This window comes from Physeter macrocephalus, chromosome 9 (assembly GCF_002837175.3).
Source record: "Physeter macrocephalus isolate SW-GA chromosome 9, ASM283717v5, whole genome shotgun sequence".
In the NCBI taxonomy this organism is placed as follows: Eukaryota; Metazoa; Chordata; class Mammalia; order Artiodactyla; family Physeteridae; genus Physeter; species Physeter macrocephalus.
This window is the reverse complement of record NC_041222.1, coordinates 98,583,776-98,609,766: the sequence shown is the minus strand read 5'-3', so window position 1 is coordinate 98,609,766 and position 25,991 is coordinate 98,583,776. Positions and strand designations below refer to the sequence as shown.

General features: G+C 42.7%; 1 protein-coding gene across 1 annotated transcript in view; it reads right to left on the bottom strand.

The window, feature by feature from the left end:
• Positions 1-4,678: 4,678 nt before the first annotated feature.
• Positions 4,679-25,991, bottom strand: part of EXTL3 (exostosin like glycosyltransferase 3) — a 105,035-nt gene continuing 83,722 nt past the window's right edge. The window contains exons 5-7 of the mRNA XM_055087344.1: positions 24,365-24,509; positions 18,816-18,944; positions 4,679-6,447 (exon numbers count right to left, since the gene is read on the bottom strand). Of these exons, the coding sequence (XP_054943319.1) occupies positions 6,238-6,447; positions 18,816-18,944; positions 24,365-24,509 (484 nt within the window). The 3' untranslated portion in view covers positions 4,679-6,237. The remainder of the gene's footprint in view (positions 6,448-18,815; positions 18,945-24,364; positions 24,510-25,991) is intronic.

Below are 25,991 nucleotides of genomic sequence, written 5' to 3'. Positions count from 1 at the left end.
TTTCCTCTAAACCTAAAACTGCTCAAAAAAATTAAAATCTATTAAAAATGTTTGTCACACGGTGTGTGGGATGTTACTTCCCCGACTAGGGGTTGAACCCGGGACATGGCAGTGAAAGCACTCAGTCCTAACCACTAGACCACCAGGGAATACCCAAAAATGTATTTTTTAAATAAAGCAATGATAAAAAGGAAGACAAACCAAAAAAAAGTTTAATGGGCAAAAATTTCACAAAGGAAATACATATAAATGGAGTAAGCACATGAAAAGGTGTACTTATCATCAGTCGTCAGGAAAATGCAAATTCAAACTACGAGATACCATTACTCACCAACCAAAATGGCTAAAACGACAAAGCCTGACACCACCATAGGTTGGCGAGGATGTAGAGCAACTGAAACAGAAAATTACTGGTGGGAATACGAATGAGTACAATCACTATGGAAAAAGGTCTGGCAGTTTCTTATAAAACTAAACATGTGTATCCCTACCTTATCACACAACAATTCTACTCCTAGGTGTTTACCCGAGAGAAAAACATAAATCCACAAGAAGACTTGCACATGAATGTTCTTAGCAGTTTTATTCATAACAGCCAAAAACTGGAAACAGCTCCAGTGCCTATCAAGAGAATGGACAAATGTTGTTAAGGGAATACCTCTCTCCATAAAAGGAACAAATTGCTAATACGTGCAACATTGGATGAATCTCAGAAACACGACGAGTTTCTAGAAGCCTTGCACAAAAGAGTAAAAATTGTATGACACTATTTATATGAAATTCTAGGAACAGGAAAACTAATCCAAGGTGAAAGAATAAAATCACTGTGGGGTGGAGGTGGAGATTGACTAGGAAAGAACATGAGGGCACGTCCTGGGTTTGACAGAAATGTTCTATATCTTGATGGGGTTGGTTACACAAGTGTATGCATTTGCAAAAGCCAAGAGAATGTACACTTAAGATTTGCGCATTTCAATGTATAAATTTAATATGGAAATTTTACATTAAACACATAGAAACTAATATTGACCTCCAGTTAATGATGTGTGTGCTTATGTATTTAGAGGGAAGTATATTAATGCCAGTAATTATATACTTTAGAAATGCACCAAAAATAGGATGGATGAAAGGGATGAAAAAAAATGCATAGAGGAATGAATCTATAGATAGCTTTATAAAGCACGTGTAGTAAAATGACTGTTAGGTATACAGGTTTACAGTATAAAAATTATGTAAACTTCCCTGTACATTTGAAATTTTTCATAATTAAATATTAGGCCCAGTAGGTTAAATAAATAGAATCTAAATAGATTAAATTCTCACATAAGAACCCTACAATATGACCAAGATTCGAACTCTTTCACAATACGAAGACAAATGAAGAAGGATAAAACAATTTGCCTAATTAAAACAGGTCAAGAAACAGGTGAAATTAAACAGCAACCCAAGGCTGGTCCTAGTGCAAGGCTTCCCACCGTACTTCATGATCTCTTCTGGAATCCGTTCCGGGTGTTTAATTCTTCTTGCCATGCTCTCTTAACCCCCTCTGTCAATGAAGATTTAAATAATAAAAACAGTGAATATAAGACTTCTTAGCTGGTGCGTGCCAACTTCCTGCAACACTCTGGTAATACCACGTTAGCTATATTCCAAAAGCACCATGGTACTGATTACTATTCCGCTTGTTGCCAGCTATGATTTCTATGTGACGCCCCCCCTTAATTTTGTCAAATCATTTCATTCATCAATAGACTTTCGCAAGGAGGAAGAGAGGGAGGGAAAAAACTGTTTAGCACTTAAGTGCTCTATTCTCAAGAGGCTTACAAGCTGGTGTGGGAAGCAGACCCATAACCATTACAGTGCGCGGTGAAGTAGAAGACAGGTCAGCTGCTGTAACAGGAGATGCGCCGGGGCGGTGGCGGGTGTTAGAGGGGGACAAGCAGCAACTTCTGAGAAGGGAGGGTTTCTTGAAGGCAATGCTTCAGCTGAGCCTGGAATGAGCTGGAATGCAGAAAGTGCCACTAAGAAGTTTCCAGTATGTTTACCCCAATGACAGTGCATTTCTGTTGTGTGCCAAACAGCGGACTCTTCACGTTTATGTTTACTTTCAACACATCTTCAAGACGTGGGCACAGTCCTTGCCATCTTATGGATAAGAAGTTTAGAATATAACGTGCTCCCCGCCAGTTTAATGGGTGACCCAGGATCTGAACCCACAGTCTAGTCTACTCCAGGGTCCATATCCTTAACCACAGCATTATCCTTCTTAACCACATTTTTGCAAATATGGTGGAATCTTCGATTTCAGTGACAATAATATCAACCGCTAACACTGACCACTTTGGCTTACCTTGTGAAGTCCAAGCCAGAACCAGCAGGAACAGAACCTAAGTTAGACAGGTTATCTCTGTCTAGCACCACGCCCATGTCGACAGCCTCAAGCAACTTCAAGTCTCTCTGGCCCCAGCACAAGCTGTAACAAGGAGATGGATGGCTGGAAGAACAGGAGCCTGGCAGCTCCAGCTCCAGACCCAAGTAGGTAGGCATCCCCACCCGATACGACACCATCTTCCCCCCTCACCTGCCGCAAACCTACCGCATCAGTTGTCAACCCTAGTCTCGGAGTAACACTGAACGGCGGGTCCCAGGCCTTCTTAGGCTTGTTGGTACAAACCAAACTCCCACCAGCAGAACCCAGGAGAGGAGCACCCCCAGCTCAGCTTTTCTCTGCCTTCCACCCTCCTTCCTGTCTCCATCCGCCTTCTCCAAGCCCATGACTCGGTGCTGGCTCCCTGAGGACGGCTCTGATCCCACAGCTGAGCAGAAGCCAGGGATCAAAAGGACTGGACTCTGAGAGTTAAGCACCAACTAGATGCGGGAGCTTTCTGTGGCTCCTTGGAAGTCAGCAAATAACCCCCAGACCGACGGGGCCATTCTAAGGCAGCCCTCTCCTCTGGGCTGGGAACACGTACACCTGAGCTCCCCGGCACCACACCACACACACTGAAGTTACCGTGAAAAAGGAGAGGTGGCCCACACGTACCACATGCCATCCCACATCCCGCTCAAAGCAGTTCGGTGACACCTACGTCCTCCCTACGTAATCAAATGACTAATCCCAGAGACGGACGCAGGCAAGGCTGCCCGCGTCCACGCACACTGACAGCATCAGCCGGGCTCAGGCACGCAGGCTGCTCCGGGACCAAATCCCAGCGAAGAGTCGTGCTGGGAAGGGCCCGCTGGCCGTGCACGGGTGGCTCCTGGAGCCGGGCAGGCACCTTCCCCCAGGCCACTCTAGCGTCCTGTAGAGGAAAACCACAAAAGACTTCCAAGCTGCATGAGTTAAAGTCTCCATTTTATTTTTTTTTACAAAAATCCAACGTAAGACCATTGTGCTCATGACTGGAAAAGGGGTGGGGTGGATGGACATGGCATGAGTATCAGAGAGCTTTTCCCCCTTCAGACGCCAGCACTGCAACAGCAGCTCCCCGAGCACACAGGCAGGCCGCTCCTGAGGGCACCACTCCTGCACGCCCAGCGCGCGGGCCCTGCCTTGAGGTGCAGGCCACACAGGCGGAGGACACGGCACAGGTGCAAAAGCCCAGAGAGGCCTGATGAGCACCTTGGGGGCTCCCCCTCACGTGGGCGCCTCTCAGTGAAGAGAAAACCGGCCAGCTGGAGAGCAAAGACGCGCCGGGCCCTGGGAGCAAAGACGGCAACGGGGGTTCACGGGACAGCCGAGGAAGCCCACGTGCATCTGCAGGGCTGTCCCGTGCTCCAGGTGAGTCAATCAGGTGGCGCAGGTGACATCTGGGCTTCCCAAGGTGACCGATCGGCATCAAAGGCATTCAAAGCCTGGACCTGGGCCTCCACCTAACCCGCCTTGCAAAAAGCAGCGGCCATTCTCCAGGAGAACTAACCAAGCCTCCGAAAGCTCTCACCGCGCTCCCTCTCACCATGAGGAGTGTCCTCTACGAACGTGGCCAGTGTCCATCAGAGGCTGCTGTCTGGAGTCCTTCAAGTCAGTGTCCTGTTCAGGTCCAAACAGTGCCACCCTCGTCTGTGCTCTGACATCACCACCCCCCCACAGTGCCCCGTGATGTCATCCACAGCCTCAGAGTACCAGCTGCTCTGGATCTGCCGCCAGCGCTCAGGGACCCCGTGCTCTGGCTCCAGTGCAGGGGATCCTGACACGGCTCCTTTCTCACCAGGCCTGCTCAGAGGCAGTCTAGGAGCTCCTCACATTAAAAGAGACAAGATAAAAATAGCAGCCACATTTATAGCTCAAAACACCACACTCTTTGGCTTCCCAAAGGGAAGAAGGCTACTGCTAAAAAGAATAAAGTCCAAGGTCAAAGAAGGGGGAGTTAGAAAGTTAGGAAGCAGGGGGTCTGGACCCCTTCTCTGGGCTGCTGACCAGCAGAGCTCAATTTCCTAGGTAGCTGCCTCAGCAGGGGAACCACAGGAAGATGCAGTGGGAATGTCCGGAGGACGGAGGCCTCGTCCTGCCCACCGACCGGGAGAGTCCCTTAGGTCAAGCGGCCCTACAGGTGGGTGTTACCCACAGGACAGAGCCTGGCTTCAAAATGATACTTGAAGAGAACCCATCTTGGGGAGGCAGGTCAGAGGAGGATGTGCCCCCTGGACACAGGAGCACAGGACGTCAAGGTCAGGGGAAGACGGAGCTGGCTTAAGGCATGTACGTGCCCAGGACAAAGCTGAGCCTTTGTTCAGTCAGTTGTGGGGAACCTCCTAGATTCGACTTCACTGGAGGAAAGTGGGGACCAGAAATACGGTAGAGGCCACGGGCTAAATCCCTGCCAACAGCCACTAACGCCCTCTTTGGTTCCCCTACTGCTGCCACCACCAAAAAAAAAAAAAATTAGCTTATTTCTATTTCAGCCCAGGAAATAGAAATTTAAACCCAGAGTGGAACGTGGTAATGTGGGGTGTGAATACCTATTAAATTTCAGGCTGGATTTGAGCTTAACCTAACAAATCCTATCCTCCCACCATTCTGACACATACCAAACCTCAGGGGGTCCCAGAACCAACCCGGCGTGAGGGATCCAATAACTATAGGATGTGGGTCCAGACAGGGGTCGGGGAAGGTGAATTTCACCGAGGTATTATCCCAAGGCAGGTGCCTTGCTGTGACTCCCCGGCCAGCCGGGTGGGGCTCAAAGGATACTCGCTTGCTCTGTGGCAGAGAGAGTAGGCCAAGCTGCAACCACTCAGACCACACCTGAAGTGCAGCCCACCAGGCTTCTGTGCTCGTACGTGAGGACCTGCAGGAAGGCCTGTAGCCAAAGCACAACGTGTCTTTCAAAGGAGGGCCGAACAAAAAGAGCCATTTGGGGGTGTGTCTGCAGGTCTCGGTCCTTCCTTAGTCTTCTCTCTCAAACAGGGGGTAGGGAGAGAGCTGGGCCGAGTACTCAGACAACACGACCCAGCAGGGAGTCCTCAAACCCACCAAGTCCTGCGCAGGGAGGCTCCACTGCCCCCAAAGGTGCAGATGCCCACACCTTGAGCTACAGAGCCCTGGTGGGCAACAGGTCTTATCTTGGGCCAGGCCCTGTAACAGGGCCACGCCCGGCCCTTTCTTGTTTCTGCACACAGATAGATGCCCCTGGGGAGGACGGAGACGATCTGTAAAGATGAGCCAGATACCAGAAGGCCAGGATGCATCTCCACCAAAATACAGACCACCGTGGTGCGTCCCTCACTTTGTGAGATGGGCAGAAATGCCAAACTCCCCCTCAAAAAAAAATATATATGTATATGTATGTGAGTGTGTGTGTGTATACATATACACGCACATGTATATACACACACATATGTGTATATACATACACACGTATATAAATAAGCCTCGAATGGAAAATCTGAAACTTTCTTTTTAAATAATAAGAGTAGTTATTAGTGAATTAAAAACCACAAACCAGCTGCCGTGGGTGTATGAACTGCGTGAGTGACTCTCCAGAGTCCCTGTGGCCCTCAGTGTAAGCTATCACCAGTGCCCCGCGTAGGGAGCCCTGGTGTCCTGGGACCAGGGCTCCGGCCAGGGTGGCCGATTTCACGAGCAGAGCAGCTCTGTCCCTCCCACGCTCCCTGCTGGCTCTCCCAGCAAAGCGCCTGGGCCACCCAGCCGGTGGGCATCCCTGAGGCCCTCCATGTCTAGGGACCTCAGGAGCACCCCCCTCACTCCGCTCACGCTCTCCCATGTGCGCAACGCCCCTAGATGAACTTGAAGCACTTGGTCTTGTCGTGGGGCAGGCGGGTCTTGAAGAGCACAGAGTCCACGCGGAACTGCGTGTACAGCAGGGGCATGTAGCCGTACACCTTGACAAAGAAGTTGATACACTTGTGCCGCTCGTGAAAGTGGGAATCGTCGTGTGACAGAGCCTGAGGGCATCCTGGGCATCGGAAAGTCCACCGTGACGTCACCTGGGAGCGGGGAAGAAAGACCACAGAGTGAGAACCACGGGTGCTGAGACAGAGACCCTGGAGCTTAACCAACCGATGCCTCCTTTTCCACAGTGACGACACCAAGTCGATGGCTATACTCACTCAGAGCAAGTCGGGAGCCAGAGCCCAGGGCTCTCTTCCTGCCACGGATGTATCTACATTATTATTAAGGACACGCTTCCAAACGGCCTATACGTAACCGATATCAAAAGCCTTGGGGTGTTCAGTGGTGCTTACCTCAGTAACACTACTTCTACTATTTACCTTGGTTGCACAGCAAGATGTAGGTATAAAGCTGTTTAATAGCAAACTACTGGAAAACTACCCATCAAAAGGGGAGAGATAAATAATTATAAAATACTACATGTCCATTAAAAAAGATGTTTAAGAAAGTTATATTTAAAGACATGGAAAAGTGGTCATATTATAGTTTAGTGGTTATTATTATGATGAAATTCCAAGCAATTAGAAAAGTATGAAGAATAACACCACACCTTCACTATCAACGACATGGCAGATTAAATAACATAAACCCCCCTGAGCACAGAATCCCTGAAAAGGCAGGATGAAATACAGAAACCATCTCTTTAAATGTATTGGCTGAGCTTATAATGAAAGAAATGAAGTCCTCAGAAGCCAAAGTAATGAAAAGGCCTGAATCCAGCAAGACAGCCAGGAGCTCGGGTTTTCATGAGGCTGGAGCGCCCACAGTCAGGAAATCAGATTGGAGACTTTTTGAAACCCTGGGACCCAGTGGAAGGCCACAAGGGCAGGAGGCAGCCCTGCAGAGAGAAGTGGTGAAGCAACATTTCCTTCTCAGTCTGAGCTCTAAGCGGAGGAGGAAACATCCCCTCTGGGAAACTGATAACCACAAGCCGGCCCTCACACAGCTGAGGCTAGAATTTATGCCACCTGTGTGTCCTGAAAAGCCCCAACATGCTAATTTAGCTTAAATAGGTCTCAAGTAGGTAGTGAGCCAAGGCACATGGAAGAAGCAAGTACAAATCCTCTCAGATTCAGGCCTCAAAGAAGTGCTATAAGTAAAACCCCAAAGAATATGACCTCACAGTCGAAAATCACAAAAGAGGGGATGAGTCGCACGAAGGAGACTCTGCAGAGAGAAACAATAGAACCAGACCCCAAAACACTGCAAAACAGGAGAAATATCAGGGACAGCAACAATAAATGTGTATCATATGTACAATAAAATTCTGAAAGATTACTCAAGGTTTGATGGAAGAAACAAGGGACTATCAAAAAAATCCTTGTGGATATGAAAAAGAACCAAATAGGGACTTCCCTGGTGGTCCAGTGGTTAAGACTCTGCACTTCCCATACAAGAGGCGCGGGTTCAATCCCTGGTCGGGGAACTAAGATCCCATATGCCGCATGGCACTGCTAAAAAGAACAATTAAAAAGAAAAGAAAGAACCAAATAGGACAATAGAATTGAAAAGTATATTAAACTTATTGTGGTCATCACCTCATGATGGTTTGTAACAAATCGTTATGTGGTACACCTTAAACTTATACAGTGCTGCGTGTCAATTACAGCTTGATAAAACTGGGTGGGGGGAAAAAGTATATTGAATTAAATCAGATACTCAATGGATGGGTGAAGAGAAAATTAGTGACGAAAAGTATACTAAAATTATTACCCAGAATGGAAAATATTGAAAAAAATCTTTAAAGAAATATGAAAGCAAGATTAAGAGACATGGAAAGAGATACTGTATGATTCCATTTCTATAAAGTTCAAAACTGATCCTGGAGCAGAAGACAGCACCATTCTGGCAGCTGAGCACTCACTCCTTCCCGCAGCCTCGGGCCCCCGCACACGCTCCGCCCTGCCCGCCCCCCGCTGCAGGCGCTCAGCCTCAGGTTCTCAGCCCCAGCAGACAGCCTCCGCCTCCGGGCTTCCGCTCCAGGCTGGGAGGGTTAGGCCGGGGAAGTGAGGGCAGATGCGGAAAGCAGGGAGCAAGTGCAGAGACGGGGCCAGGGCAGCAGAGCAGGACGCGCGGCAGCAGAGACTACGGCAGAGCACGCCCCACCCCGACACCCTCCCGTCTCCTTCTGTGCCGGGCACTAAATGGCGCTTTGGAATCTTTTACCTGCTGTGCCCAGCTCTGCTCAAGCCCACTTGAGGAACATGTTTTGTATTTATCCTTGTTTACCGAAGACCAAACACTGGCTTGGAGGCAGTCTCGCTCCCTTACCTCTCCAGTTAGTGAGAATTTGCGCGTAGATTGGTCTAGGCTTTTTATGTGTCTCACCCACAGAGGAACTAAACCTCTGAGCTCTCCCTCGTCCCGCGATCCCTGCCAGGTGCAGGGCCTTTGTAGAGAGCGCTCCTCTTCGGCTCCTCGGGAAGCAGGTGTAAATTGTCTGACCTCATTCCCCGTGTGTAGCCTGTGCCCTGGGCGTGGACCAGTTATGCAGTCAGCAGGGAGATCCCCGTGCGCTCCAGCCAGCCTTTCTGCCCCAGAGAATCATGGAATGTGTTCCAAGAATATGGGGACTAAGAGTTCCCAACCCCAGGCTTGAGGGCACAGCTTTCCCTCATATGGCTCTGTGCTGTATTCTATGTTATCTTGCTACCTGATCATTCTAGTTTAAAAAAAAAAAAAAAAAGACCCAGCAAAAATTATGGAAATCTGAATAAAGGATAAGCCCTGGTAATATAAAATGTATCAATATTGATTCATTAATTGGGACAAATGTACCATACTGATGTAAGATGTTAATAATAGGGGAAACTATATGGGGGTATATGGGAATTCTGCACTGTCTTCGTAACTTCTATTTTAATATAAAGAGTTTATTTTAAAGTTAAGCCATAGTGTTTAGGGATGCATACTTAGGTGATAAAAGTGTAAAGAAAAACAACAATGAGGTGGGTACCATTAAAGACATGACAGTAACTGTATTCATCTCCTCGGGCTGTTGTAACAAACTACCACAAATTCAGTGACTTAGAAAACCAGAAATTTACTCCCTCACAGCTCTGGAGGCTGGCAGTCTGAAATCAAGGTGTCAGCTGGGCATCCCCTCTCTGAAGGCTGTAGGAAGCAACCTGTTCCATGCCCTTCTCTTAGTGCCCGGCACTGCCGCAGTCCTCGGCATTCCCTGGCTTGTAGGTGATGCTCCCTCATCACACAGCACTCTCCCCTCAAGTGCCTGTGCCACTGTGTCTCTTCTTACAAGGACATGAGTCATAATGGACTGAGGGCCCACTGTACTCTTCTATGACTTCATCTCAACTTGATTATATCTGCAAAGACCCTACTGCCAAATAAAGTCACATTCACACATTAACAGGGCTCAGGACTTAAACATATCTTTTGGCGGGTCACAATAAACAGCCTGCCCTCTGGCCTCAAAAATTTTCTGTCCTTCCTCTATGCAAAATACATCCATCCCAGCATCTCTTAAAACTCTTAACCCATTCCAGGATCAACAGTAAGTCCAAAATCTCATCCAAATACAATCAACTCAGAAAGTCCCAAATCTCCTTTAAATCGTCTAAATTGGATATGGTTAAGACTCTGGATACGGTCCATCCTGGGATAAAATTCTTCTCTATCTGTGGACACGTGAAACCTAGAGGATAATTATCTATCTCAAAAATGCAATCGTGGGACAGGCATAAGATAGACATTCCATTTCAAAAGAGAGAAACAGGGAAGAAAAAGAGGCCATGCATCCCGAACAAATCCAAACCCCAGCAGGGCAAGTCCCATTAGGTTTCAAGGCACGAGAGCAACCCTCTCTGTCCTCCTGGACTGGGGGCGCAGCAGCCCTCAGGAGGTGGCCCCGCCCTCCGGAGCCAAGGGGGTGTGGTCCTGCCTCTGGGCCCTTGGTGACCGCAGCAGCCCCATCAGCCTCTGAGCCATTCTTCCCATCACCTGACGCGAGTAACACATTCTCAGCCAACTAGCTCTATGGGCCCACTTCCTGCTGGTAGAATCCCAGGGGTTCCTTCCTTCAGTTCACCCTGTCTCTGTCCCCTTCAGTTCAAGCTCGCAGTGGTCCTGAGTTCTGGAAGCTGGAAGTCAGAAATCGATGAGTTGGTAGGGCCATGTGCTGCTCTGTGAGGGGCCCAGGAGGAATCGGTTCTACGCCTTTCTCTTTGGGGTTCCTTGGCTCACAAATCACTCGCATCTCTGCCTCACGTCACATGGGGTTCTCCCTGTGTGTGTGGCTCTGGGTCTCTTCTCCACCTCTCGTAACAGGACACCAGCCATATGACTAAGGGCTCACCCTACTCCAGTCTGACTTCATTTCAACTTGCCTATATTTGCAAAGACCCTATTTACAGTTAAGATTACATACACAAGTACTGGGATTAGGACTCAAACATATCCTTTTTGGGGGGGTCGTGGGGGGAGACACAATTCAACCCACAACAGTGATTAAAACTGGGGCTGAGGAAGGAGGTTGAGATTGGGAAGGGGCATGCAGGAGCTTCTGGGGTCCTGACACCCCATGTTTAATGGGTTGTTTTATAATAATTAAGCTGTGCACTTAAATTTTATGCCTTTTTCTATATGAGCATTATATTTTACAACTTAAAAGTTTGAAAAAAATAAAGAAAATGAAGAAACAAGCAACCTGAAAATTTCTATAATCATTAAAGAAACAATCTATAGTTTAGTACCCTCCCACAAAAGACATGCAAAGCCCCAAAAGATGTCAAAGGTTGAGTTCTACCAAAGCCTCCTAGAAAACACAATCCCAATCGTGCACAAACTCTTCCATAAAATAGAAACAAAGGGGAACTTGCCCCAAACTCATATAATGAGACTAATTACAATTTTCGTACCAAAACCAGAAATAAATAATACTAGAAAGGAACTTCCCTGGTGGAGCAGTGGTTAAGAATCCGCCTGCCAATGCAGGGGACACAGGTTTGATCCCTGGTCCGGGAAGATCCCACATGCCGCAGAGCAACGAAGCCCGTGCACCACAACTACCGAGCCTGAGCTCTAGAGCCTGCGAGCCACAACTACTGAGCCCGTGTGCCACAACTACTGAAGCCCATGCACCTAGAGCCCGTGCTCCACAAGAGAAGCAACCACAATGAGAAGCCCACGCACCGCAACGAAGAGTAGCCCCCACTCGCCGCAACTAGGGAAAGCCCACGCACAGCAACAAAGACCCAATGCAACCAAAAATAAATAAATAAATAAATTTTAAAAAATAATAATAATACTAGAAAGGGAAATCATAGGCTCACTTACTCATGAACACGAATTCAAGTAATCCAAACAAAATACTAGAAAACCAAATCCAGAAAATTATTTATAAAAAGAATTGTGACCAAATGTGTTTATCCAAAGAAAGCATGAATGTCAACACAAGAGATTAAAGATAAAACACATGACTGTATCTATGGATAATAGGAAATGCAGTCAATAAAATTAAAGAATCATTCATAATAAAGATCCTTAGCTAATAAGCTAAAATGTAAAGCAAGCATCACACCCAATAGCACACTATCTGAAGCATCCCTTTCAAATCAGGAATAAAACCAAGATGCCCGTCGTCACCATTCCTATTCAATACTGTACTCGAGGTCCTGGCTACCGTAAAAAATAAAATAAAATGGCTTATGAGGATTGGAAAGGAAAAAACAAAACAGTTCTTTGCATGAGGGATATATGACGGTCAACACAGAAAACCCATATCAATCAACAAAAATTTTTAAACGGAGTTTTAGCAAGTTTGCTAGATATAGGAAACAAATAGTTCTATAACAATGAAAGACAGTGTTAACTTTTGGAAAATACCATTTAAAATATCAACAAAATATACAGAATACCTAGAAATAAGTCTAACAAAAGATGTTCAGAGACCTCTATTGCAAAATTATTGTGGAACTTTGTAGCCTGGGGATTATATAATATTCGATAATTTTTAAAAGATATCAATTTTCCCCATTTCACCTACAGATTCAATTCCTATCAAAATCCCAACTCTGTGTGTGTCTGTGTCTTCTTGACAAGCTAATGATTCCAAAATTTATGTGGGAGGAGAAAGGGCCAAGAATAGGCAAGACACTCTTGAAATACAGGGTTAAGTTAAAGGGGATTTGTCTTAGAAGATACAAAAAAATAATTCTAAAGATATGACAATTAATGTGATTTTGGCACATGAACAAACTGGACCAACAGACCCAAATAAAAGAATCCTTAAATAGATCCACGTACACACAGACATTTGAACAATGACAGACCAGCACTGCAGATCACTGGGTATGGATGAACTAAGTGTGCAATGAAAACTGCTGAGGAGACAAAAATGAAATTGGGACCCTATCTCACATTATACACAAAAATCACTTCCACAAGCATTAATGATTTAAATACAACAGGGCCAAACCTAAAACTTTTAGAAGAGTATGGGGGAGAGCATCTTTAAGACTTTGGGACAATGAACATGGATAAACTATAGTTACAGGCATCAACACTGACTGAACTCACAAATAGATTGAGTTTTTTAAAAGCTAAATGCAGAGGAATGCTTATAGTCTGATTTCATTTACATAAAATTTAAAAATGCCCATCATTTAGAGATGAATACGCATACGGTAAAAGCATTCTTTCTTTAAGGGAGGAGGGGAAAGGGATTTTTAAAACAAAACTCAGGATAGCAATTATCTATGGAAGGGAGAAGCAGGCTGGGATTATGGAGGTACATATACAACGGATGGGTATTTAAAATGTTACACCTTACTTTCAGCATCATTTTTATTCCACGGGTATTTGTTTAAAGACGGTATGTATTTAAAGAATCATATGACTACATATGTATGAAACACATGCTACTAGTTTAAAATACACAAATGAAATGTTACGCTTAAAAAGGGGGAAGAATATAACAGACAAGCAAACCCACCAGTTGGGTCAAATAGTGACACTTTGCCCTATTTGTTTCAGATTACATATATATTTTTCTTCCTTTTTTTTTTTAAAGAAATAAAACATTACAAATAGAGTTAGTCCTTGTGCCACCCTCCCTCCTTCCTTTCCTCTCCTGCTAGGTCATGGGGAACATGACCTTTAATTATACTTGATAAAATCAAACTTTCTTCAAAACAGATATCCCAATGTATACACCCACCAGCTCTGTATAGTATCTGCAATTTTAACACATCCTAACATCTGGTACTATCACTTTCATTTTTGCCCATCTGATGTGTATAAACTATACCCCATTGTTTTACCTTACATTTCCCTGATTATTACAGAAGTTGAGCATCTTTCCACATGTTTATTAGTCATCTAGGTTTCTACTTCATTGAACTACTTTTTTACAAACTAAATGAATCAACTGAGTAGTCTTTTTTTCTCATTTGGAAATTCTTTCTCTGAGTATTAATTCTTTGTCATTTATCAGCATTGTAAATGTCCCAGTCTGTGGACATAGAGGTTTGCTGAACAAAGTTTTGAATTTTAATATATTCAAACCAATCTTTTCCTCCGTATTTTGCACTTTTTGTCTTTGTCTCTGATCATAAAAATACTTCTGTACTTTTCGTTAGAAGTTTTAAAGCTTGCATTCACATTTGGTTGATTAACCTATCTGGAATTTACTTTGTGTATGGTATGATGACATGTATTTCTGTTTCATACAGAAAACCAATTATCCCAGCATTCATTTGTAGATGCCACCTTTATCATGTAGCAAGTTTCTGCACAGGCGTGGGTCTGTGTCTAGACTCTGCTTTGCACCACTGATTTATCTATCAACCCCTGTGCCAATATCACCTTGTCCTAATTATGTATTTTATTACCATGTCATGATTTCTGACAAGGCAAATCCACATCTTCTTCACTGGTGTCTTAGCTATTCTGGTCCTTTGCCTTTTGATATAAGTTTGAGGATCTGTGTGTCAAGTTTCACTCCAAGCCAAATTAAACCAAATAAAGTATCCTAATAGGATTCTGATTAGAGTTACACTGACATTTTAGATTTGGGGAGAACTGCTGCCCTCATGATATGAAAGTGGATGTGGTCTCTAACTCCTTTTATTTAGTGGGTAACCTTATCTTACTACTGACTTCAATGGGGGTCTTCTAAACTTTCACGATTCAGCGTAATGTTTGCTGTAGTATTCAGGTTTTCAATAAATTCTGGAAATTCTCATATTTTTCAAGACTGCCCCTCCCACTTTCTCTCTACTCTTCCCTTCCTGGTTTTATGTTACACCTTCTCCTTACAGCCTCCATGTCTCTCTTTTTTTTTAAATTTATTTATTTATTTATTTTTGGCTGTGTTGGGTGTTCATTGTTGCTCTAGTTGCGGTGAGCAGGGGCTACTCTTCGTTGTGGTGCGCGGGCTTCTCATTGCAGTGGCTTCTCTTGTTGCAGAGCACGGGCTCTAGGCACGCGGGCTTCAGTAGCTGGGCACGTGGGCTTCAGCAGTTGGGCACGTGGGCTTAGCAGTTGTGGCTCGCGGGCTCTAGAGCGCAGGCTCAGTAGTTGTGGTGCACAGGCTTAGTTGCTCCATGGCATGTGGGATTCTTTCCGGGCCAGGGCTCGAACCCGTGTCCCCTGCATTGGCTGGTGGATTCTTAACCACTGTGCCACCAGGGAAGCCCCTCCATTTCTCTTAACCTTTCTTATTTTCCATCTCTTTATATCTCTGTAATACTTTCTTGGAAATTTCTTCACATTTATCTTCTAGGTCATTAATTTTGTCTTCAGCTAAGTCTTTTTTTTTTTTTTTTTGCGGTACACGGGCCTTTCACTGTTGTGGCCTCTCCCGTTGCGGAGCACAGGCTCCAGATGCACAGGCCCAGCGGCCACGGCTCACGGGCCCAGCCGCTCCGCGGCATGTGGGATCTTCCCAGACCGGGGCACGAACCCGTGTCCCCTGCATCGGCAGGCAGACTCTCAACCACTGCGCCACCAGGGAAGCCCTTCAGCTAAGTCTTATCTTTTTATCCCATTCACAGAGATTTTCATTTTAATTACTATAATCTTCATTTCCAGTAGTTCTATTTAGGTCTTTCAAACCTGTTTGTTCTGTTTTCTTTCTGAATATGTCTGTCTTTTCCTGAATAATTTTAAAATTATTATTACTATTATAAATGGAGAAAAAAATTAAAATTGAATGGCCCATCCTGTTAATAAGAATAACAATCCTATTATTATATTGGCTGTGTGTGATGATTATTCTGAAGAATCATCATCACACACAGCCAATATCAGCCATCAGAAGCCAGGTCTCTAGAGCTGAAACTGAGGAGTGATCATGATCACAGGCCAGGCTCCAAGGGACACACCTCAGAGACAAAACTCTGAGGGAGTCACAACCCCCAGAGGTCCCTTCACAGGACCCCACCGGTCCCCCTCCTTCACCCTCCCACCCACCAGCAGTTCTCTAGAGCTCTTCCAGTTTACCATGAGTCACTTACTACTATTCCCACCAGCTTTCACTGAAGCAGGAGATGGATGTCAAGGCAAACAGCATCTATGTCCAGTATTCTGCTTCGTTCTCCCTGTACCTAAAAATCTTCCTCCTCATCTCAGATGCCAGCATTCAACCTCAGGGGGAATAACCCCTTAACCTGCAAATGACTCTACTTTGGCACAAAAACGTTATTTTATACTGTTGTTTTCACTGAAGCAGTAGTTTCCAAATAAACGTTTTTAATCATGTAACCCATTGGTAAAAAATTTTGAGATTGCAACCCCAGTGTATTTATTTAAAATATATATATATATAATATTTATACATTACATAATAAAACATACAAAAAATTAAGAGGAATAAAGTAACAACTGTAAGTTGAAGCTTGACTATTTACTTAAGCAATACCATGGATTATATTTTACACGGGAACATTCCAGGTAATTTTAGTCGAAGAGAAGTTATGCTTAGTAACAGTAAGGAAAATCATTAAAAGATGTTGAGAACTTACTCAACATTAATATTAAGATGCTTACCTATGCGTCCTCTCTCTACTTCCTTATACCCTAAGCCAGCCATCTATCTTCTCAATGCTTTATGAGTTTTTAATCCTTTATTCTGAATGAAGCCTATTTACATTCTAGATCTTTCTCCTCCTCAAAAAGATAACAGTACATTATTTAAAGCAATAATATGAAATTAACTCCCTGTTTATTTAGTCAATATTGTTAAGATATTAACATTATTGAAAGAATACTGCTATGATATAAAAGTCATGCCTTCCTAATTATAACAAGGGAGGGGACAGTGACAATTTGAAGTATTTAAAGCAGGAAAAAATTACTATTTTATAACAAAATAGTACATATACCTGATAAAATTAGGTAAGTTAATGAAAATATTTAGCTTATACTAGTTCTGTAATATGAAGTAAATAACTGGACTCAGAATTTGAGGGAATTAACTCAGAATTTGAAGACAGGCTCAACTTATTGAGCCTTGATTTTAAAAAGTCATCCTAATCTTGAACTGCTCTTATATTTCCATAAGATCAAGTGAGCCATGGCCACGGAGCCTGTGCCCCGCAACAGGAGAGGCCACAACAGTGAGAGGCCCGCGGACCACAAAAAAAAAAAAAAAAAAAAAAAAAAAAAAAAAAAGAAAATTCAGAGGCTACTTACTTTTCAAGTTTTCACTTGGGAAGAATTATGTATACCATGTGCAAATTATTTCCAACTCACTCTCTACGCTGAAGAGATGTTTAATAAAACACTGGCCTAATATAACAAACACGCTTCCATGAAGATGAAAAATGCACCATGTCTGTGAGTGCGTCAAGTGACTGATGATATTATTAGGTACCTAATCCCTCAGATACTTTAAATTTTCATGGATAATGTTTTCTGATCTACTAGGGAGGTATAAATAGAAAGCATACATCTTGGCTGGAGTCCAGTCCCTGGCTACACAAGAAAGGATAAATAAAGAATAGAAAATTGCACTAGTCATTCATTTCTAAGACCCTTGCCTCCCTACCTTAAAGTCTACAAAGAAGTGTGCTTTTCATTGTTTAATATCAGATCTACCACTGTACCTGGAAAACATGCTATTTTTATATAAAAAATACTATCATCATTCATAGTTTTAAAAAACACACAATCTGGTGCATCATTTTGCTAACTATTCTTCTTTTGTGAGGCTTTAGCAGAAGGCTAAGGAATCAAAGAAACTATGGGGTAATTCAGGAGTTAAGTTATAACCCTGAGCTACACTAGTGGTTACATAGTCTAGAACTTACTTTCAAAATGTAAGAAGAATGAAATATGCACCCAATTATTATTTACTCATTGGACTAATGATATCCATGAAGGTAAACTTACGATTTTATAAAATTAAATAATACACCTTTTTGAACTAAGGATATCAGGTGTGAATCCACAGCATAAACACTGATAGAGCCTAGTCATAAATACTATTAATTTGAATGGACAGATTCTCTAGTATTAATTGTTACAAGGCCTTTACCAGGCCTACCCTAACCCTCACCAGGGGACCTTTCACTTGTCTGAATCTGCAGTAATGACAGAGAGGGTGATGGAACTGGTCTTTCTGTGCACTGAGTATGAAACTGGTTATATTATGGTCAAATCTATTCACCAACTCAAAGACAAAAAACAGAACTCAAATTTCTAGAATTTTGAGGGTACTTTTGCTTTTGTGTAAATACCTTATAAAGTACTTATGTGCCAGGCACTATTCTTAGAGCTTTACACACCTTAACTGAGAAATTCTTAAACTGTGTGTGCCATGGACACCGCTGCCACTCTGGTTTGGCAATCTGGTGAAGCCTGTGCACTCCTCAAATGCTTTTAAATGCATAAAATACGTGAGATTACAAAGGAAACAAGTTATACTGAAATATAGAAATATGTGCACTCTTTTATTATTTTATCTTATTAAGTTAACAAGATCTATGGTAAAGTTAATAACTACCATAATTTCAAAGCAGTAATGAAGAACATAAACAATACTTCGAGATGTGGCAACAAACGTAACGTGATGTGAAAATACCTATGAGTTCTGCTGGTGACAGATCACAGTTACTGCAAATACTCTTATGAATTATAGCCTGTTTCATAACTGATAAAAAGGATAAGTTCCAGTTTGAGATTAGTGAAAATTAAAGATGCAACATTGTTCCCATTCAAGTTCCAAACCCTCTGATTTCTATCCATTTACGCCTAGGAAGTGAAGAGCCCCTGTATGAACAGCTCATTTAACCCTAAGACGATCTTATTTAGTTGGTGGCGTCATCGTCCCCGTTTTATGGTTGAGGACTCTGAGGTATGGTTGAGTTGCCCACCGCACAACTACAAAACAAGTGAACTAAGTACGTGTGTGCCCCCAGTCCCGTAAGTGGGAGGACCTCACCTTGATGGGGGGTTTCCGAGTGATGTGGGAGACGAGGAAGTTCATGGCGATGTCCTCACAGTTGATGTATTCGTCCACCATATCTCGGATGGCCTGGGGCATCACGTAAGAATACAGGTAGGCATAATACTGTCCGGGGTAGAAACAGAATCACATACTTTGTCAGAGGCCACAGTTCTTTAGCTTTCAGCAAAAATATGCTCGGAAGGAAGGGTGTTGTGGTGGGAGGAGGGGTATGGCAATCACTGAGGAGCACCAATGGCATTTAGGGAGTCGGGTCCAGGGACGCTAAACACCCTGCAAGGCAGACCCTCTGCAGTGAAGAATCAGCCCGTCCAAATTGCCCTTATCACCCGCTTTGAGAATCAAAACGTCGTGTAATCTCCTTGGTACCAGAGTGATTCTGCAACAATATAAAGATTTATCAAATTAGGTGGGACACTAGTTCAGTTGAACAGTGTTCTTTCTCTCTCTGACAAAGGCAATAAGGGATACGCAAGGGGGAAAGCCTGGTTATCTTCTCAGACCTCAATAAGCCATTGAGCCATGAGACATCCGATCCCTCCGTGCCTCACTTCTCCCTACTGGCACCGGCTACCCCCTGCTCCAAGCCACCATCACCTTGGCCTGCACTATTCATACAGCCCCTAAATCACCTCCCTGCTGCCATACTTTCCTCCCTACAGTCCATTCTCAGCACAGCAGAGCGATTGTGTTAAAACACAAGTCCAACTGAGCTCATCTCTCCTTTACTCCAAACCCCTGAAAGGCTTCTCATCTCACTCAGAGTAAAAGCCTAAGTTCTTAAAATGCCCTGCAAGGCCCACAGGATGGTTTGAGCTAGCTCAAACCTGCCAGTGAATGTCGACTGCTAAATTTTCAGGGGTTTTGTGAGACTATTTAAGAATTTTGCGAGCTTGTTATGAAAAGTAGCCATTATTAAAAATATAATTACATATACTTAAAATTAGTTATACTAAAAGTTATATTAAAAGTCAATAAATACCTAAAGCTCATCATTTCTTAACTAATTAATACATTTTACAATTATTTATTACATTTACTGTCATCTTTTTTTGTTTTTTAATTGTTTGGTCATGCCTCATGGCATGCAGGATCCTAGTTTCCTAACCAGGGATCAGACCCGTCCCCCCTGCAGTCGAAGTGCAGAGTCTTAACCACTGTACCGCCAGGGATGTCCCACATTAACTGTCATCTTGAGGCTGTTTATGTCTATCATATCCGTATGGTGAAAATACTATATAACTGGCATGGACCTGCCCCTCTCTTCCAAACACCATGTTCATTGACTCATACTGATAACTTGAACTCAGCCATGGTAAGAATATTTACACCACAGAAATGGGCAAATGCCATAAAACAGAGCAAATGTTAATGGTGATGTGTTGCAATATGCTGACAATGAACAGGTGAGGTGCCTAATAAAACTGATTTATATATCTTACTACCTTAAACAGTAGAATCTATATAGCAAAACAATCATAAAATTTTTGAAAAAAAAATAATAAATAAAAAAATTTAAAAAAAAAATTTTTGTACCACAAAGCGGTTTGCTGGCTATCTTGTGGCAAAGTACTTAAGAGATGGTGAACTTAAAAGATGAATTACACATTTTTCTTTTACAAAAAGACAGCTGATTAAAATCTGTGTACCCTTTAATGGCCAGTGACTGTCATCAGTATGCTAATGAGAATATTTATTAATTGAATACAATCCATATCTTTATCAAGGGAAATGTGACATCATAAAAGAAAAAAGAAAGAACTGACTTAAAAATATATGGAGAAAGCATTAGGAAAACAAATGTTTAGAAGTATTTCCACTATTATGTGATTTTTTTCATGCCAAAAATAATTTTTAAAATATAGAAAAACTTTTGTAACCTGTTTAAAAATCTTCTAAATGAAAAGTTTCAGTGAACTGAGAACCTACTCTAAAATATAAAAATGTAACATCTTCTCATTAGTTTGCTAAAAAAACTGAACGCATCGTAGAAGATGGAAATTCTAGTCCAATTTCAACAATATGCTACCAAATTGGTGGATAAGTATCACAAATTAGGAAGCATGGCAATAAGGTATTTCTTCCAGGGGCAGTGATTAAATCCAGGTATCAGAAATATGCTTAATTTTGGATATATATACACTACCAAATGTAAAATAGATAGCTAGTGGGAAGCAGCCACACAGCGTAGGGAGATCAGCTCAGTGCTTTGTGTCCACCTAGAGGGGTGGGATAGGGAGGGGGGTGGGAGGGAGATGCAAGAGGGAGGAGATACAGGGATATATGTATACATATAGCTGACTCACTTGAGATATGGGAACATACGTATACATATAGCTGACTCACTTTGTTATACAGCAGAAACTAACACAACACTGTAAAGCAATTATACTCCAATAAAGATGTTAAATTTAAAAAATATATGCTTAATTTAGAAATAGACCTCTGAGTTGCCATAATACACAGTGTCGAATCAAGATTTTCAAAAATAATAAAGCATATTCAATCATATTGCTTTCACTAAAATTTAAGAATTTAGTGAGAATGTTATTTTGAAACTGTTTCATCTTTATCTCAACCTTATAAAAATTTCTGTAAGTATAGTAGTACGCATATTATAATTTATAAATAAATATATACATTTGTGAGATACCAAAGCATTTTACTGATAGGCACTTAGGATTTAAAAAAAAACTTGATTGCTCTAGATTAGGGATGACCAACTTAGTTGCTTTCAAGGGCCAAACAAGGAAGGCAAATAAATAATAGACATGTTAAAGAAATGGGTGTAAGAAAAATACAGTCATGGGACAAATAAGCACACACATGTCCTCCTCCAGGGAACAGTGGCTATGCAGCTCCAGCCAGCTGGTGCCAGGCAGGAACCCTGCTCCAGTATGACCTGATCTTCATTTTCATTGAGGTCCAGATCTTTTTGTAAAATTCTCTGATTTTTAAAGCCTGGCAGTGTATGGGACAGCACCAGGGGGCTAAATAAACATCTGTAACCACAGAAGGCTTCAGGGCAGCTAGTTTTTAAACCTTGCCCTAGATTTTCAAAGAGAAAAAACAAACAAACCTAAGTTTTATTAAGTCAATTATTTATTACTTAAAAGTAAAGGGATCTGGGACTTCCCTGGCGGTCCAGTGGTTAAGACTCCGTGCTTCCACTGCAGGGGTTGCGGATTCGATCCCTGGTTGGGGAACTAAGATGCCCCAAGCTGCGCAGCGCAGCCAAAAAAAAAACATGAAAAGACAAAAAAAAAAGGGATCTGACTATTGTCATTTTTAAAGAGCAATCAGAGATTTGATAAGGTAGACTTTCCAGAAGACAAGTAAATTCTCACAGTGTGAGTATGCACTGCTAAAATTGGGGGCTCTTTCTCAAATGACCAGTGTGAAAATAAATGACTCCTAGTTAGGTGTGGTTTCTCAGCCTGATGCTTTCTAATTCTACTCGCAGCCCAACCAAAGCCCACAAGTTTGGAAAATAATCATGAGAGCCAAGTTCAAGAATGGGATGAGCATATCAGCTTCACACATTAAATTTTAAAAAGAAAAGAGAGTTTAATGACCTCTTAAGGCTGGTTCAAAATGTTCCTGGTAAAATGACTTTTAAGGTAAAACTGAGGAGACCTGCAAGATGCCACCTCTGAGATGTGAAGTATATGAGGGACAAAAGATTTGAAGGTGGGGTGGAGGGAGAGATAATCAGCTTTTGGGGGAAAAAATTCAGCTTGAATTACCAGAGGGACATACAGGGGATGTCCTGAAAAGAATTAAATACACGAGTAAAGCTCTCAAGGAAAGGCCATGGCTGGAATATAAGGACGGAAATCACCAGCTTACGGATGCTAAGAAAAGCCACAAGACATTGAGAGTACAAGAGAACATTTAAGGAAAACACAAAGTAAGAAGAGCACTAGACAGCTATATATAACATAATCAACAAGGACCTACTGTATAGCACAGGGAACTCTAACTCAGCGTTCTGTAATAACCTATATGGGAAAAGAATCTGAAAAAGAATAGATATATGTGTATCTACAAGTGAATCACTTTGCTGTACACCTGAAATTAAAATGTTATAAATCAACTCACGCCAATATAAAATAAAAATTAAATTTAAAAAAGAAGAGCACTAGACAGAAGTAGAACCCTGTGATACTTCAACAATTACAGGGAGACAGTGTGCTGGATGGGTCTTCCAGGAGGGCATAGAGTGGAGATCAGGGTGATGGGTGCTAACATCTTCGATGACCATGAAGCGATGACTAGTAGGAGGCTGGCAGATGGAGCAACAAGACAGACACCATGAACCTCAAATGAGATTTTACATGACAGGTGAGAAGGAACTGTCTACAAGTGTCACCAGTAAGCAGTGCAAATGGTTCTCTACCCCTTGCTCCAAAGTACAAATCGGGGGAAGTGAGTAGCCTCAGTCACTGGCCCTGGAAGGAATCAAAGGAAAGCACCGTCCTCAGAGACAAGTCAGGTTTCAATCAGATCAAGGAGATGGAGGGGGTACTCTGTGAAGTGGGGGGTGTAGGGAGTTTGGCGATCTCAAAATAGGGATTCTTCAGAACCCAGAGGGAGGACTTGCAGGGAAGGTATAGAGCAGCACTATCCACCAGAAATATACTGTGAGTCACAACCGTCATTTTAAATTTTCTAGTAGCCACGTTTTTAAGAAATAAAAAGAAACAGTAAAATTAATTAGTAACATATTTTATTTAAGCCAGTGTATCCAAAATAATTGCACTTTCACACACAATCAATATAAAAAATTATTGAGAGAGTTTACACTCTTTCTTTCATGCTGCGTTTTCAAAGTCCGCTATGTACTTTATACGTGGAGCACATCTCAACACTGACTAGTCATGCTTCAAGTGCTCAGCAGTCCCATGTGGCCAGTGGCTACTTTATAGAACAGATGACATGTAGAGGGAAGATGAGTCAGGAGCAAGAAAACAGAACAACAGTTTAGCGACAACAGTGCAGGAGAGGAGTCATGACTGGAAGGATTTGCACAGTGAATTTTCAACGAAAACCAGGGTGTGAGGCAACATGAAAATTAAAAGCTCTAAGGAATCAACTAGAACTTGCAGAGCCCCAACAGACAGAGGTTTGTGGTGGGGCTTGGGATAGAGGTGGCTGAGTCAGAAGAGGGCCAGGTTCAGCCTTCTGTTGACCAGGTCACGTCTGGAATGGTTGTGGGGAAACTGGACAACATTTTGGCCCAATGCCCTCAATTTTACAGAGGGAGAGCCAGTGTCTGGGAAGATATACTGATTTTCCTATTGACCTATGTGCAATTATACAGGCAGCCTTCTCATCCGGACTTTTTATTCTAGCGTGGCTCTAATCATCTTGATCACTGTCTTTAAAAATAGAAATAACTTAATTCTAGCAGAGAAGGGATATATAAGAAGCACTAGCAGAGCTAACTTTAAAGCAGCATTTCACTGCCCCACAGAGGCTCAACTCCTACCAGGTTCATGTCAATCCTACCAGCTTTTTCTTACCTTGTGGAAGAAGGCAGCACCTGTCAGCACCATGGACAGCTCACAGGAGTAGTTGGAGTTGTAGAGCCAGGACTGATGAGGGATGTCCCACGCATGGTAACGGCCAGGGAAACCCACAATGCGGTCCCGTGCTTCTCTCCACACCCTCAAAAAACACAAGTATATGCACACTCCTGAGTACAAAGCTCTAAGGTTATCAGAAACGTTTAAAATTACTGCCTCTATTTTGCAGACTCTGACTCTTTGAGCCGTTACTTCTTTAAAAAAAACAAACAAACAACTGTATATACCAAATCAATCACAAGATAAAAAGGATAAAAACAGTGTCAGGAATTCCCTCCGGTCCAGTGGTTGGGACTCCGTGCTTTCACTGCTGAGGGCGCAGGTTCAATCCCTGGTTGGGGAACTAAGATCCCACAAGCCACATGGCCATAAAAAAATAAACAAACAATGTCACCCACAACTTCCTTAATAAGTACCTGCTTATTGACCCTCTAACTTCTGGCAGCCAGCATCTCTCCAGCCCTTATAGAAGGAAAAAGTTGGAATAACACAGAAAGGATCTAAGGAGTCTAAGGCATTAGAGGTCTCCAGAATGGGATAAGTATAGCAATCTGCTAAAAAGCAGGAAGAAGATGATTTTTATATCTATTTATTTTTAATCTTATTTAATTTCTAAAAAGTTTTTATTTTTAATGTGTACGACATATTAGGACTTGTATATAATTTATGTGTATTGCATACTTAACTTCTCTTTTACTGAGCGGGTACACTATAAAAAAAAGCTTAGAGGGGAATTCCCTGGTGGTCCAGCGGATAAGACTGCGCTTCCACTGCAGAGGACTGCGGTTGGATCCCTGGTTGGGGAACTAGGATCCCACATGCCGCATGGCACGGCCAGAAGAAAAAAAAAAAAAAGCTTAGAGCCCACTGGTCTAAATAGGAGACGCTGCCTGGAGTTAGGTGCAACAGTCTTAATTCCTGATTTGAGCAGAGCTCAGGTAGAAACCTGCAGCATGAAAAGAAGTGGTCTACAGAACCATACAAATGAAAAGACTTCATAAATGCAAGAAATAAATTGAGAATTCAACGTTTCCAGGATAAACTTTTATAACATCCTCAAATTTATAGGTAAGGTACAACAAATAAAATCAGTTTCACCGGCTAAAATCATAGAGCTGAAAGCACTTATGTTCCACAGCACCCTACATCCTTGCAGAAGTGCTTCGGGGGTCCCATAAACAATAGACCATCACCTCCCCACTCCACCTCACCCCAACGGAGATTTAAACTGCCTAAGAAACTCCTTCATCACTCCTGGAACTTCAACTCCTGAAACACATAAGATTTCAGTTCAAAAGAGTTCCTCTCCTATTACGTTTGAAAGCGACTAATCTAGTTCAGCAGATGAGACACTACAACTTCTATCACAACTTCACAGCTGTCTAAATGGGCTTTCTGCCACATCCCACCCAAATCCCTACCTCTGTCCTGATTTATCTCCTAAAACTGACTCCCAGTTACTAACCTAAAAAGCTGTAAGATGTTTTAATAATACATCTTGACATTTACAGAATGTAAGGATTGCTAATAAATACCAATGGCATATCCAAATGCTATATCAATA